This window comes from Abrus precatorius, unplaced genomic scaffold (genome assembly GCF_003935025.1).
Source record: "Abrus precatorius isolate BTA unplaced genomic scaffold, Abrus_2018 Scaffold7, whole genome shotgun sequence".
NCBI classification, from domain to species: Eukaryota; Viridiplantae; Streptophyta; class Magnoliopsida; order Fabales; family Fabaceae; genus Abrus; species Abrus precatorius.
Window position 1 is genome coordinate 17,251,515 of NW_020874417.1, and position 14,018 is coordinate 17,265,532.

A 14,018-nucleotide genomic window follows, 5' to 3' on the forward strand; every position below is an offset into this window, starting at 1 on the left:
TGGGTAAGAGTGAAGATCCAATAGGGGCTCAGCAAACCAAAATCCCTGCATCTGTTTCATTTCATGTGGTTTTCATTTTTTTATATACAAAATTTGCTGAATATATATATATATATATATATATATATATATATATATTGTGTAATTCCTTAAAATGTAAATATATTTCAATGTTATAAATTATGTTTTATATTAAAATTAATATAATTTTAGTGAGTAAAACACACGCCTAAATGAAAATGTTGGATTCAGTTGGTTCACACTGCCTAGAATAATTTTGAAACAAAAACGAATTTAGATTTCATTTTTCTTATAACGTAACTTAACCTGACTTGTACGTGCCATCTATATATTCTCTCATGTGTATGAAAATATCGCTATATAGATATGAGAATAACATGAATAATTTAAACATATAAAAAACTCAAAATATATAATAATAATAATAAAAGGTTATTCCAATATCATATTTTTTTAAGAAATTATGTTGGGAGCAACTGTACCTTCATAAAAATTTGTCACAGTATCTACACATTTACACCTAACATATCATTTAATTAATTATATGATATAATATAATATTCCCTATAAATTTTATTTTAGATCTTGTTATTCATGGTAGGTGGTTCTATGCATTAACTAAGCAATTTCACCTTGTGTTTATTTATTTTTTCATTTAAACAAAAATGATTTTTTCTAATGTTAAACTCAAATAAATTTATCAACCTTATTTCTCCCAAACTTCCCTGGATCCTTAAAGAATGAACCTCTAAAATTATTTATACAAATATTCTTTAATTCTCTTTAAATAAAAAGTAAAAAAAATAAAAATTTAACATATTAATTTTTTATAAATATTGTATAACTCTCTTGGTATAAAATTAAAATATGTTTTTTTCCCTTCAAAATCTAAGGCTTTATGTATAGTCTTCAAGGCTCAAGCATTGTCGTCCATTTGGACATGAAACACCTAATTTTATAAGCCATTTAATCCGGCGTTAGAATCTTGATGGTTAACTAAAACGCGCATAATTGGCTTAACAACTATCGAAACTTTCAGTCATGATGCGTAGCTCCCAAATTAAGAATGATTGAAAAACCACATGCAAGACTAGACATTAGTCTATTCAGCTCAAAAATATTTTACGTTCATTATCTTAAAAATATCAGTTAAAAATTTGAAAATGTAACTTTGTTATTAAAATAATAATAATACAATAATAAAAAAATATATTAAGAATTTAAGTATCCAAATTTTAATATTTAAAAAATATTTATTATTTTAAAGTTATAAAGTGTAATATTTTTTTAAATACAATATTATTACTAGCAGATGTTTCATTTATATATATTTTTTTTTGATAATGTAGATGTTTCATTTTAATCTTGAAGATTAAACTTAATAATATTTTGTAGAGTAATTTAAACAATATATTTCTAAATTTTTTAAGCGGATATTTCAGATTGATAGTTGAAACAAACAAAAACTACTATCTCTATTTCTTTTTATTTATCACGCCTCAAACTTTTTATTATTTTAAAATTTTAAAATAATATTAAATATTACCAATTATGTTCTTACAAGAGAGAAATAAACAACAGTGTATAGAATGTTGAAATAATACATATAAAAACGAATATAAAATTAGATTTAAATAAGATTTTGTTTCTCAAAAAAAATTATAATCTTTTTATGTGGTAATTTTTTAAAATTTAATATCTTAAAAATTATTTTTAATTTCGTTTGCCTCCTTAGTTAGTGTTTTGTTAACTTGCTTTATTATTTGCTTATATAATATTCAAAAATTTTCATATAATTTGATTATCAACATGATATAGACAAAATTATTATTAAAAACGTTACATTTTGGTATTTTTTAAATAAAATTTTAGATTATAAAATTACAATTTTTGAAATTAAAATTATAAAATAAAAAATATAAATATAAATATAAATAATGCATCATTGTTTACGACAACTCTATGTCATCTAATAGCTACATACACAAAGAAAAAATTAAATTAATAAATTACTAACAAATGTGCCGCATGGCAAAACAACAAATTTTAAATCACTAGTTTGAAAAAAATACAAAAGAAGTAACAAATAAAAAAATATTAATTTATTTAGGTTTAAAACATATTAAGCATATAAAATTACAGATAAGTTTTAATATAATGGAAGAGAATAATTATTATTTTAATTTGTGAATAAAAAAATGAATAAATGTATTAATGGTTCGAGACCTATTATATCTTTTACTTATTTTCTTAATAATATTAATTATGAAGTATAATAAAATAATATACTTAATACTTTTTATTACAAATAAATTTTATCAATCAAACTATTAATTTAAATTTCTCACAAGATAAAATAAATTTATAAAATTTTACATAATACAAAAATTAATCAATACTTTATCATCCTATTTTTTTATTTTGACACATAATATATTATTCAAAATGCATATAAATATATTATTGGATTACATATTTACAAGTATTTAAATTGTGTAAAAATTATTAAAAATATAATCTTAACAGTAGTGACAGTTAATATCGTGGATCCTGTCTTATGTTATGTATACGTATTGTTGACTCATCCAGTTGAAGTAGTTCCAAGTTTAATAGTAATCAATTAAATCTATGATTGTATTTTATGATGAAAAATAAATTTAATTCAGTGATAAAGGCAATTGTATGAAAAATAATATTTTAAATTTAAACAGGGTTACATGAAGTTGGCTAAGTCGCTGACGTCATTTCTTAGTCATGCATACATCAAAACAAGACTATTCAATTGATTGTGTTTCCTCTCTGATTAGTTGCCAACTCTAAAAGCATGGGTTATTATTATTAAAGAGTCGCTCTAGAAGCTTTAGCTGTTTTTGTTAGAAAAATGTAATTTTCACGTCCAAATCCGCATCATCATAATAAATTCATAATCAAGCAAATTATCGCTATTTACCAAACTTTATCCTTCTTTTCCCTTTTCTCGTCAATTGCCAACGAAACGTAGTCCCTATTATTATTCAATTTTTTATCTGACATTATTATTATTATTATTTTATGTTTTTGTCGGAATAATTATGATTTTTTTTTCTCAAAAAGGAAAATGGGGATAAAAATGTGATTTTTGTATGTGACAAAATTTGAAGTTTATTCTTTATATTTCATGTCCCTGTTAAGCTATGAAGAGAGGGAGATTATACGATATTTTTCTAGGTCAAAGAGATTGTACGATATTTTTGTTTTTGGTCAACAGAGATTATACGATACGACAATTTTATGTATACAGATGCTCATGTCTTTGAGTGGCCCACTGGCCCATTATTTCAAAAAATCGAAAGTGGAAATGTCCACGGCCCATCAACCCCCCCCCCCCCCATGACAGGTGGATGTCACGTGCCATCCCCGCTGAGGCTTATAGTACTAATTCATAGTTTATCAGATATTTTCATCATAGGGGTATAAACAGTGTGAATCAACTCAAGACCCAAAAAGATAAATTCAAACCAAACATAAAAAGATAGGTATTATTTTCTTATATAGGCAGAGAGATATTTTAAGAGAGAGGGAGAAAAAAATAAATGAAAGAGAAGTATAAACAGGTATTTTCAAACAACATGGATAATTAATCGATCAAAATTAGTTAATAATAAACAAGTTTTAACCTTTGCAAGCTTGTGGGACACAGAAAGATGTTATTTGATGACATAAAATAAGGTTAGTACTCAGCAGTACATTTTATTAAAAACTAAAAAGTGGGGTTATTGTGGTAATATGCAGGGTCTATCTGTGCGTGAGACTGTGTGGCATCGAAGTCAACGTACCTCGTAGTTCCTAAATCCCTGCTACAATGCCTTCTTCCAAAGACCCAGCGAGTGGGTCATTTTGGATGATAGAAGAAGAAGAAGCAGAAGATGATAATGAGGTCAGAGAGGGTGACATTATTGCTGGTGAATCTGGCAAATATTATGGAGAATGCAGATGCCACGTTACTGCCAGCAGTGTACAAAGAAGTGGGTGATGAACTCAACGCTGATCCCACTGCGTTGGGTTCTCTCACTCTTTTCCGATCATTTATTCAATCTTCATGTTACCCTCTCGCTGGTTACCTCGCCACGCGCCACAATCGTGCTCATGTCATAGCTCTCGGTGCTTTTCTTTGGGCTGCTGCTACATTTCTTGTTGCCATCTCCTCCACTTTAACACAGGTTCTCTTTCTCTCAATAGCTTTTCACTTGTATTGCTTATCATCTTTTTGCTTATAGACATGGTGCCAATTTGCGTTGGCATCATCCAATTTTATATCCAAGTCAATTCAAAGTTTATTTATTTATTTATTTTTTAGGTATTTTGTGATAGTTCTGAATCTGAATTAACCGATTATTTCTAATGCGGTACAAAATAAACAGCTTAGCATATATAAAATTACGTGATTAAGTCGAATCATGCAATAAGCTGTTAACCTTTTTTTTATTATTGAAAATTGCTAGAGTTTTACAATTTGTAAAGAAAACTTAGAACGCAATTTTGGCAAAATGGATTAAAACTTATAGGTTGATTAGCGAACATTGTAAATACCCTTTATGAGTCCATCATAGATTGACTTTTAAATAGTAACTTTTACAACAAAACCCCGCCAAGATTATTTATATAACAAATGGTTATATAATTTGGTATGAATGTGATTCCATATCCTAACTTTTGCTTGTTGCATAACATGGATTATTAGGTGGCAATTTGGAGAGGTTTAAGTGGGGTTGGACTTGCTATTGTTATTCCAGCAATTAAGTCCCTGATTGCTGACTTCACAGATGATAGCAACCGAGGTATGGCTTTTGGGAAGCTGCAACTAACAGGGAACTTCGGAAGAATCATTGGTGGTTTCTTTCCAGTACTTATTGCTCCAACCTCATTTGCTGGTATACCTGGTTGGAGATTAGCTTTTCATGTGAATGCATTGGTTAGTGTAATAGTTGGTATATTGGTACGCCTTTATGCTGATGATCCACACTTTTCAAAGAGCAATGGCAGAGCTCCACGTCAAGATCCAGACAAGTCCTTTTTTTCTGAAATGAAAGATCAAATCAAAGAAGCAAAAGAAATTATTGGAATTCCAACATTTCAGGTATTTGTGGCTCAGGGAGTGTTTGGAGCATTTCCATGGTCAAGCTTGTCATTTGCCACTCTTTGGTTGGAACTAATAGGCTTCTCTCACATGACAACTGCATTGCTTTGGACCCTATTTGTGGTTGCTACATCAATTGGAGGTCTATTTGGAGGAAAGATGGGGGATGTTTTATCCCAAAGGTTACCCAATTCAGGCAGAATAATGCTGTCACAAATAAGCGCTGGTTCAGCCATTCCTTTAGCAGCAATTTTGCTGTTGGGATTACCTGATGATCCATCCACAGCCTTCATGCATGGTCTTCTTTTATTCATAATGGGGTTCTTCATATCTTGGAATGGTACAGCGACTAACAAGTACGTATCAATGATTGTCATCCTTTATTTTCCTTTGTTTAAGATTTCACAATATTAGTTGGCTTTAACAAACAAACAACATAAAACACTCTACATTCGCTTTAAATATTCCCCCTTTTTTTATAGAATAAATAATCTCCATTAAAATGAAGGTGTTAGGAAGAATCTCTAGCTAAACAAGTTATGTTGAATTAAGCTATAACTTACAGCAAGAGTCCAACTACATCAAATATGAACAGAATGCACGCATTATAAGCCTGGTGCTAGTCCATATGCACATAGCTTCTACTTCTAGGATTGAATAAAGTCATTCTAGCTAACAACTATTGGTCATATGCACTTCTTTTAGTTTCCTTTGAAATTTATTAGCGTGGACAGTCCAATATTTGCAGAAATAGTCCCTGAGAAGTCCCGGACGGCTATATATGCTTTGGATAAATTTTTTGAGACTATATTGGCATCATTTGCTCCTCCTCTAGTTGGATTTTTGGCTCAGCATTTTTATGGATATAAACCAATCCCAAAAGGGTCCTCAGGTTCTGATGAGATTGGAACAGATAGAGAAAATGCTGCATCACTCGCCAAGGCACTTTATACTGCCATTGGTTTTCCTATATTAATGTGTGTTTCCATCTACTCATTCCTTTACTGCACTTACCCAAGGGACAGGGAACGAGCGAGAATGATTGCATTAATAGAATCAGAAATGCAGCAACTAGAGGTGGAAGACGACCCAAATGAAGAATATAGTGAAATTCAAGTTTTAGAATCAAATGGCCTCAATTGTCAAAAAAGTAACAAGATTAACATCGATTATCCAAGGCGCGGGAGCATAGACTTGGATGATAATGATGAGACAGTTTTGTTGTCCCGGTAGTTCACTTTCCACAGAAAAATTGTTACTTTATCAACTAGTTCATATCACATTTCAAGTTATTCCTTCCATTTCTTAACTTTCGTTGTTTTAATATTTTATTTTTGTTTCAAACATTTTGTAGTTTTAGATTTTCAGGATTTTTTTTCCCACATGTACCTCATTAGTTTACCGAAAGTTAGAAAATAACAAATGAAATGATTGGAAATATAAATTGTGGTATTTTAGTTAAAATATATAGCATCAATTAAATCATTATTATTGCGTATAAAAATCTTAAAACCACAGAAAGATTCTTTTTTTAACGATTTAAGTGTAGCACGTGAAACAGAGGGGCCGTAAGTGCGCACTGTGGAGCTAACCCAAAAACGTCCATTTTCATATTCATGCACTATTTTGGTTGAGGGTACCTAATATTCATCCTTGTAAATTCATTACTTATACTTTTATTCAAATAAAAAGATTATTTCATATCTTAATTACGAATATTAACTGTAGTTAAATCTATAACTGTAATACGACATTGAAGAAAAGTTTGTTTAAGTTTTTGAAATCGAAAACCTTCTTAAATTAAACTCGTAAGTTTATTCTTGATTTCATTTAATCTTAAACAGACATATTAAATTCAAGCAATTACGTTATTTTATTATTTACCACTGGTCATTTGATTAAATAATGCAAATTGCATATTTATGTTTTTAAACACGAATACCGATTGAATAGTGCCACAGTATACCCTCCAACTTGTTCTTATTTTATTATTGAATAAAATAAAAAGACCATCAACTTGTTAATTTTATTTTCAATCCTCCAACTCCTTCTCTTTTTTTTACTATATAATTTGAATACATGCACATGGGCTACCACGAATTTTATAGCATTAAATAATTATATCATTTTAAAAATATTTATAGTATTAAATGATGAAATTAGTGTTATATATTAAATGAATAAATGTATGTGTTTCATAAAATAAAAAGTAAATGCTTAATTAACAAAAATTTTACAATAAATAAGAATATAAAAAAAATCTATATATCTAATATAGTGTTTATGTTTTATACTTAAGACAAAAAAAATATATTGATAATTATTTATTATAAATTGAACAGTAAGTACTAACATATTTTGTGAATTTAGAAAAGTTTATGTACTTTTACTTAAATCCGAAGAGTTAACCATGATACAAATTTAAGGTCAACGATATATTGTAAGGAAAACAACAAATAAACTAACCAAACTTGAGTATAACGGAACCAACCTCATAAAACAATAGAACAGTGACGTTTCCTTAAACTTCGATTAAATCATATTTTATATATAAAAAATTGAATTATGTGCAAGAAAAACTCATCTGAGTTTCAAGTATGCAGCAGTTGGTCTCCGCTGCCCCCCACTGTATCGATTTACATGTGTCCCTCCAAATCGAAACTGAAGACATAGCGTCAGAACAGTGATTGATTGAAGATGAAGACGAAATCGGAGACAGTAACACTTGTGCTCGTGAATCTGGCAAGCATTATGCAGAGAGCAGATGAATCATTGCTGCCAGGAGTGTACAAAGAGGTTGGTGCAGCTCTGAATGCTGACCCCACTGCGTTGGGTTCACTCACTCTGTTCCGATCACTGGTGCAATCTCTGTGTTACCCTCTTGCAGCTTACCTTGCTATGCGTCACAATCGTGCACATGTCATAGCTCTCGGTGCTTTTCTTTGGGCTGCTGCTACATTTCTCGTTGCCATATCCTCCACCTTCTTACAGGTAAAGTTTTACACCTCTTTCAATTTTATGATTTTTTTTGTTTTAGATTGTTCCTCTGGGTTTTTGATCGAACAAATCAATAGGCGTTTGACCGAGTGAAATAGGGAAATTTGACTTGCGAAGAAAATTGGTTTTTTTTTTTACCACGCAATTCTGACATCTATTTATCAAAAAAATGTTATTTGAAAATTTTATCTCTCATTTGCTTAAAAAATGATAAATTTGTATGGATGATCAGGTGGCAATTTCAAGAGGTTTAAATGGGATAGGACTTGCTATTGTTATTCCGGCGATTCAATCACTGGTTGCTGACTCAACAGTTGATAGCAACCGTGGTATGGCTTTTGGGTGGCTGCAACTAACAGGAAACTTTGGAAGCATCATTGGTGGGCTCTTCTCGGTACTTATAGCATCAACCTCATTTTTGGGTGTACCTGGTTGGAGATTAGCTTTTCATTTGGTTGCTTTAATCAGTGTTATAGTTGGTATATTGGTACGCCTCTTTGCTAATGATCCACACTATTCAAAGAACAATGGCAAAGCAACATATGAAGCTCCAAGCAAGTCCTTTTATTCTGAAATGAAAGGTCTAATGAGAGAAGCAAAGTCAGTTATTGGAATTCCAACGTTTCAGATAATTGTGGCTCAGGGAGTGTTTGGATCGTTCCCTTGGTCAGGCTTGTCATTTGCCACTCTTTGGTTAGAACTAATAGGATTTTCCCATGTCACAACAGCAATCCTTTGGACACTATTTATAGTTGCTGCTTCATTTGGTTCTCTGTTTGGAGGATGGATGGGAGATTTTTTATCCCTAAGGTTTCCCAACTCTGGGAGAATAATTTTGTCACAAATAAGCGCTGGTTCAGTCATTCCTTTAGCAGCAATTTTGCTGTTGGGATTGCCTGATGATCCTTCAACAGCCTTCATGCATGGTCTGGTTTTAGTCATCATGGGATTCACCTCAGCTTGGAATGCTCCAGCAACTAACAAGTACGTATCCATAACCGCAATAAAAAAAAAATGTTAGCAACACATTATTTCAAATATTCCTTTTTATTATTGGCTAAATTTCTTAAGAGTCACCAAAATTATACGGCTTCTTAATTTAATCCCAATAATAAATTTATAATTTCAAATTATACTTAAAAATGTGTTAGAAGAAGTATTGTTGGAACTCCTCGAGGTACAATATTTCATGAGATTTGGGAGGAGGGAGAGAAAAAATAAAAATGAGATGGAAAAGAGAGAGAAAAAAGAACAGAAAAAGAAATAATAGATATAAAAAAAAAAAGTTAAGTGTAAATATATAATCAGTCTATGGTCTATTTAAAATTTTAAGATTAAAATAATATAATTATAATAAATTTATAATTTCAACTTATACTTAAAATTCTATTATAAAAAAGAAAGTATTACTAGAACTCCTTTAGGTGCAATAGTTCATATTAAAATGTTCTTTATATTTAGAAAGAAAATATTTTGTTCACAATCTTAAAGTGAGTGTGATTTGGGTGGAGGAAGAGAGAGAACAGATGAAAAAAAGAGATAAAAAAAAAGTAAAAAATGTGATGAAAAAGAAAGAGAAAGATAAAAAATGAAAAAAAAATGATAAAATAGATGTAAAAGAAAGTGAGAATAGATATATAATTTCTTTGAGAGTCCTTATTAAGGTAGTGTGGTAGTCAAAATTGAGATTTTACGTAAAATTATGGATGGAGTCAAAGATCATAACTCGTAGGATCGTAACATGGAACATAAATCCTACAAAATTGTATATATACATATAAAATAGTATAAATAGAAAGAAAACAAAGACACTAATCCAAACCAAATACAAAATAATTTAAAGGATGAATATTAAGAACATGTCTAACATAAACATAATACAAACCAAATACAAAATCAATATCCAAACTTTAGATATCTATTTTATCATATCTAAAATATTTTGATAATGAAAAAAGTTAGAATCAATATCATCTTCATTTGGTTTGTCATCTCTTTCACCATCTAAATTGTCTATATTAGGAACATCACCAACACCAACATCAACATGCTCGTGAATGTTTTCATCCTCCAAATTGTCTTCTAAGTTCAAATTTTCATGATTTCTTCTATCATTATTTTTCACTATCCACTTATTGTCAGATGGAATATCATCTACATTTATGTGAAGATCCTTCACTCTCTTACCTGTCTTCTTCTTAGCCGATTTTGAATTTGTTTAACAAATACTACATTATTCGTTATATTTTGCTTCAAACGACTTTTTCTTTTTGTATGCATCTAAACAAATAATAACATATTAAATTATAATTTAAGATTAAAAAAAACTAGTTGACTACCCTAATGAATAATTTTAGAAAAAGATTCTCTACTTATCATCTCAAAGGCACTCAACTTACGTTCACACTTAGAAAAACTTAGTATTTGAATAACAACTTTTTAAATTTTGAAGCTCAAGATGCTTATATCCATGAGACACTCACAATCAGTTGGCAGACGCATATCAATAGTTTTTTCTAACTCGTTTTTTAAATGAATTAAGTTGATAATCAATTTTACATTGTTCATCTTGATCAAGCACCATCCTTATCAAGCAATCATATAATCCATATTTAACTTCAAGATTAGCCTTAAATTTAGGACTATAGTGCATCTTAGGGTTAAGAAAATAGTTTGATGCATGCAAAGACCTATAGAGCTAGTTATCCTATCTTTCATCTATGATATTCCATATAAGTACATAATTGATAAAGAGTAAAAAATAAAAATTCAATATACAATACAACATAGATCACAAAATATCCACTAATTTAATTTGATAGTATTTTTATTTACTTTTTCTTAACACCATTGAAAGCGGTTTGAATATTCTCTTTAGCTTGATTCATTGCCTTATAAATAAAGCTCATAGTTTCTTCATCTAAATCAACCATTTGATGAACTTTGATAAGAGGAAATGTAGCTTTCAAGCAAGTGATTATATCTTTCCAAAACTCTTTATCTAAAATCAATTCTTCTATAAGTCTTCCACCTTAGAGTCAAATAAGATGTAACAAAACAAGTAATTCCTGGCCTTACCAAATCTTTACCTTTGGTAAAATGTTGCAATACAGAAATAAAACCTTTCCTTGAATAGATGTAGATTGTAATTTTTTTACTTTTCAAAATTGTCTCTTCATGAATTAGTATTTTCTTCTCAAAGTCCTCTAACATTAAATTAATGCAATGTGCTGCACAGGAGGCCAATACAAATATTTTCTTTTTTGCATCAACATCTCCCCTGCAACTTTGTAATTTGATGCATTATTAGTCGCAACTTGAACTACATTTTTATCACTAATCTCTTCAACAACAACATCAAGCATTTTAAATATTTTATCAGTTATTCTTTCTATATGAAATACATCAATAGACTTCAAAAATATTGTTCTTTTAAGACTATTTACCAAGAAGTTCAATATTATTCCCCTCCTCTTATTAGTACACCCATTAGTCATTAATGTGTATCTAACAGTGTTCTATTTAGCTTTGTGTTCTTCTAATATCTCCTTTGTCAACTTTATTTCCTTCTTCAAATACTTTACTCTAATTTCATGATAGATTGATGGTTTAAATCCTGGACCATGACTAGCAATTAAATCACACATAACAGAAAATTCATCACTTCTTGCCACATTGAATGATATGGCATTATTATTAAAAAAAAAAAAAACCTTCGAATAGCTTGACAAGCCTCCTCTCTTCTAGTTTGATGAATATGTTGTTGATTGTTGCTTGGGTGGCTACACTCCTTTTCCGAAAAATATTTCCTCCTTTAGTTAACTCACTCTCACTTGATTTTCTCTTCTACTACTTGTATCTAAAGTCTCCCTCTCAATCTTCTGGTTAGCAGAACAACTAGCAAAGGAATTTTATTTTTTATTCAACTTTTCTTGCATGTTACAAGTTCCACATTTTCTTTCTCACCTCATTCAGAAGAAATTTACATGCTCCAACATCTTTAGCTATTTGAGCCAAGTGATGCTTTAATCGATAAACACTTCTACTTACTATTTTTTATTTGACAATATTTGCATTGAATTATTCTTGTACCTTAAATTGTGATCCTATGTTGTCATGCTATATCACTTTTGTTTCCCGATGCATTCTTTGGTAATGACTTGAAAGGAGAAGTCTCACTACTAGTTGAAGTCATTTTGTATAACAGTAGTGAATAAATCCACCCACAACAAACAGAATAAAGAACAGTCCCACTAAGTCGTGGGTCATTGGTCCAAAACAACATCTATGCATGTTGGGATCGTTTGTCTTTTTACAATCCAACTCATGCGATCCCATCAATTCTATTATTTTGTGTTTTCATATGTGAGTCAACACAGGAGCGTGGCCAGAAATCATAGAATCCTACGATTCTATGATTCGGTATGAGATTTTGATTACCATGGTTGTGTTCAACACTTATTAGTAAATTTATAGAAAATTTAGTATAAATTTTTTAAGTAAAAGTCCTAATTTATCATGTTTATTAAAACATGATTTTAAAGATAAGATTATTTTTGATCTAGAGCAATTAAACATGTTTACACAATAATTAAAGTATATTTGCGTGTATTTAACATGAAGATACGTATATGTTTCCTGACACATACAATCAAATATTGATCTTATGCATTTCGTTTAGGTTTGTCTAAATTTAATGTTGTGTGGGACAGCCCAATATTTGCAGAAATAGTTCCTGAGAAATCTCGGACAGCTATATATGCTTTGGATTGTTCATTTGAGTCTATATTGGCGTCCTTTGCTCCTCCTATTGTTGGAGTTTTGGCTCAGCGAGTTTATGGATATAGACCAATCCCAAGTGGGTCCTCTGATTCTGTGGAGATTGAAACAGACAGGGAAAATGCTGCATCACTCGCCAAGGCACTTTATATCGCAATTTTAATTCCAATGTCAATCTGTGTCGCAGTTTACTCATTCCTTTATTGCACATACCCGAGAGATAGGGAGCGAGCAAGAATGGTTTCATTAGCGGAATCAGAAATGGAGCAGCTAGAAGTTGAAGACAACACAACAGAAAAATCTTGCGAAATTCATGTTTTACACTCAGATGGTAAAGAAAGTAGCATTGATTATACAAGGGCAGAGAGCCTAGACTTCGACGATAACGATGGGAAGGTTTTGTTGTCTCGGTAGTTCATTTTTGCAATGAGAAACGTGCTCATTTGATCAAGTGCTGTTATATCTTTTTTTGGTTCTGACCCAATTGCCCGAACATGAGTAGAGTTTGTCATTTACACGACTCTGAATAACCCTTTCATATCATGTTCATTCCTTAATTCTTGATGTCTCACAATTTACCTCCTTTAAACAGAATTTTAAATGTGTAAAGTGAAAAAGATAATGTTTATTTACTTTTGATTTAAATGTAAGTATTTATAAATATAATTAATTTTAAATTAACAGAAAATAGACTTTATTTTTTCAATTGAAAATAATTAAATTTAATTTCTACACATTATAAATCCGTTGGGTCGGATAAATAGCCTGTGAAAGGGGTTGGGCCACCACTCGCTTATTAGCTTTCTGTGACTTCGCAGTTTGCAGAAAAGAAATTTTAATGCGATCTCATAATCTGGACCCATAAAAAAGACGTTATTTCAAAATGATTAGCTTTGTCGCTTTCAGTGCTTCATTATTAGCTGCTCCTGTAAATTTCTGGGAATTTTTTTTTTATAAGATTATAATTTTTTTATCATATTATTAATCTTATTATTTTTCTTCTTTATTTTTTTTAAATCATGATGTGTTAAATATAAATTAATGTAAACATAAAATCATTTTATACTCAACACTGACCGTATTACTTAAATTGTAAACAAAATTA

General features: G+C 30.1%; 2 protein-coding genes across 2 annotated transcripts; both read left to right on the forward strand.

Moving 5' to 3' along the window:
- Window positions 1-3,874: 3,874 nt before the first annotated feature.
- LOC113873107 (protein spinster-like) lies at window positions 3,875-6,596 on the forward strand. The gene is made up of 3 exons (XM_027511087.1): window positions 3,875-4,220; window positions 4,742-5,493; window positions 5,872-6,596. The coding sequence occupies exons 1-3, from the start codon at window positions 3,927-3,929 to the stop codon at window positions 6,368-6,370; spliced, it is 1,545 nt and encodes a 514-aa protein (XP_027366888.1). The 5' UTR covers window positions 3,875-3,926; the 3' UTR covers window positions 6,371-6,596.
- Window positions 6,597-7,834: 1,238 nt separating this feature from the next.
- Window positions 7,835-13,327, forward strand: LOC113871571 (tetracycline resistance protein, class B-like). The gene is made up of 3 exons (XM_027508661.1): window positions 7,835-8,128; window positions 8,367-9,118; window positions 12,847-13,327. The coding sequence occupies exons 1-3, from the start codon at window positions 7,835-7,837 to the stop codon at window positions 13,325-13,327; spliced, it is 1,527 nt and encodes a 508-aa protein (XP_027364462.1).
- The last annotated feature ends 691 nt before the right edge of the window (window positions 13,328-14,018 follow it).

Coding starts and splice junctions, on each gene's coding strand:
- LOC113873107 (XM_027511087.1), top strand. CDS start 3,927: ATGATAATGAGGTCAGAGAGGGTGACATTATTGCTGGTGAATCTGGCA. Junction 4,221..4,741: donor TCTCCTCCACTTTAACACAG/GTTCTCTTTCTC, acceptor ATGGATTATTAG/GTGGCAATTTGGAGAGGTTT. Junction 5,494..5,871: donor AATGGTACAGCGACTAACAA/GTACGTATCAAT, acceptor TAGCGTGGACAG/TCCAATATTTGCAGAAATAG.
- LOC113871571 (XM_027508661.1), top strand. CDS start 7,835: ATGAAGACGAAATCGGAGACAGTAACACTTGTGCTCGTGAATCTGGCA. Junction 8,129..8,366: donor TATCCTCCACCTTCTTACAG/GTAAAGTTTTAC, acceptor ATGGATGATCAG/GTGGCAATTTCAAGAGGTTT. Junction 9,119..12,846: donor AATGCTCCAGCAACTAACAA/GTACGTATCCAT, acceptor TGTGTGGGACAG/CCCAATATTTGCAGAAATAG.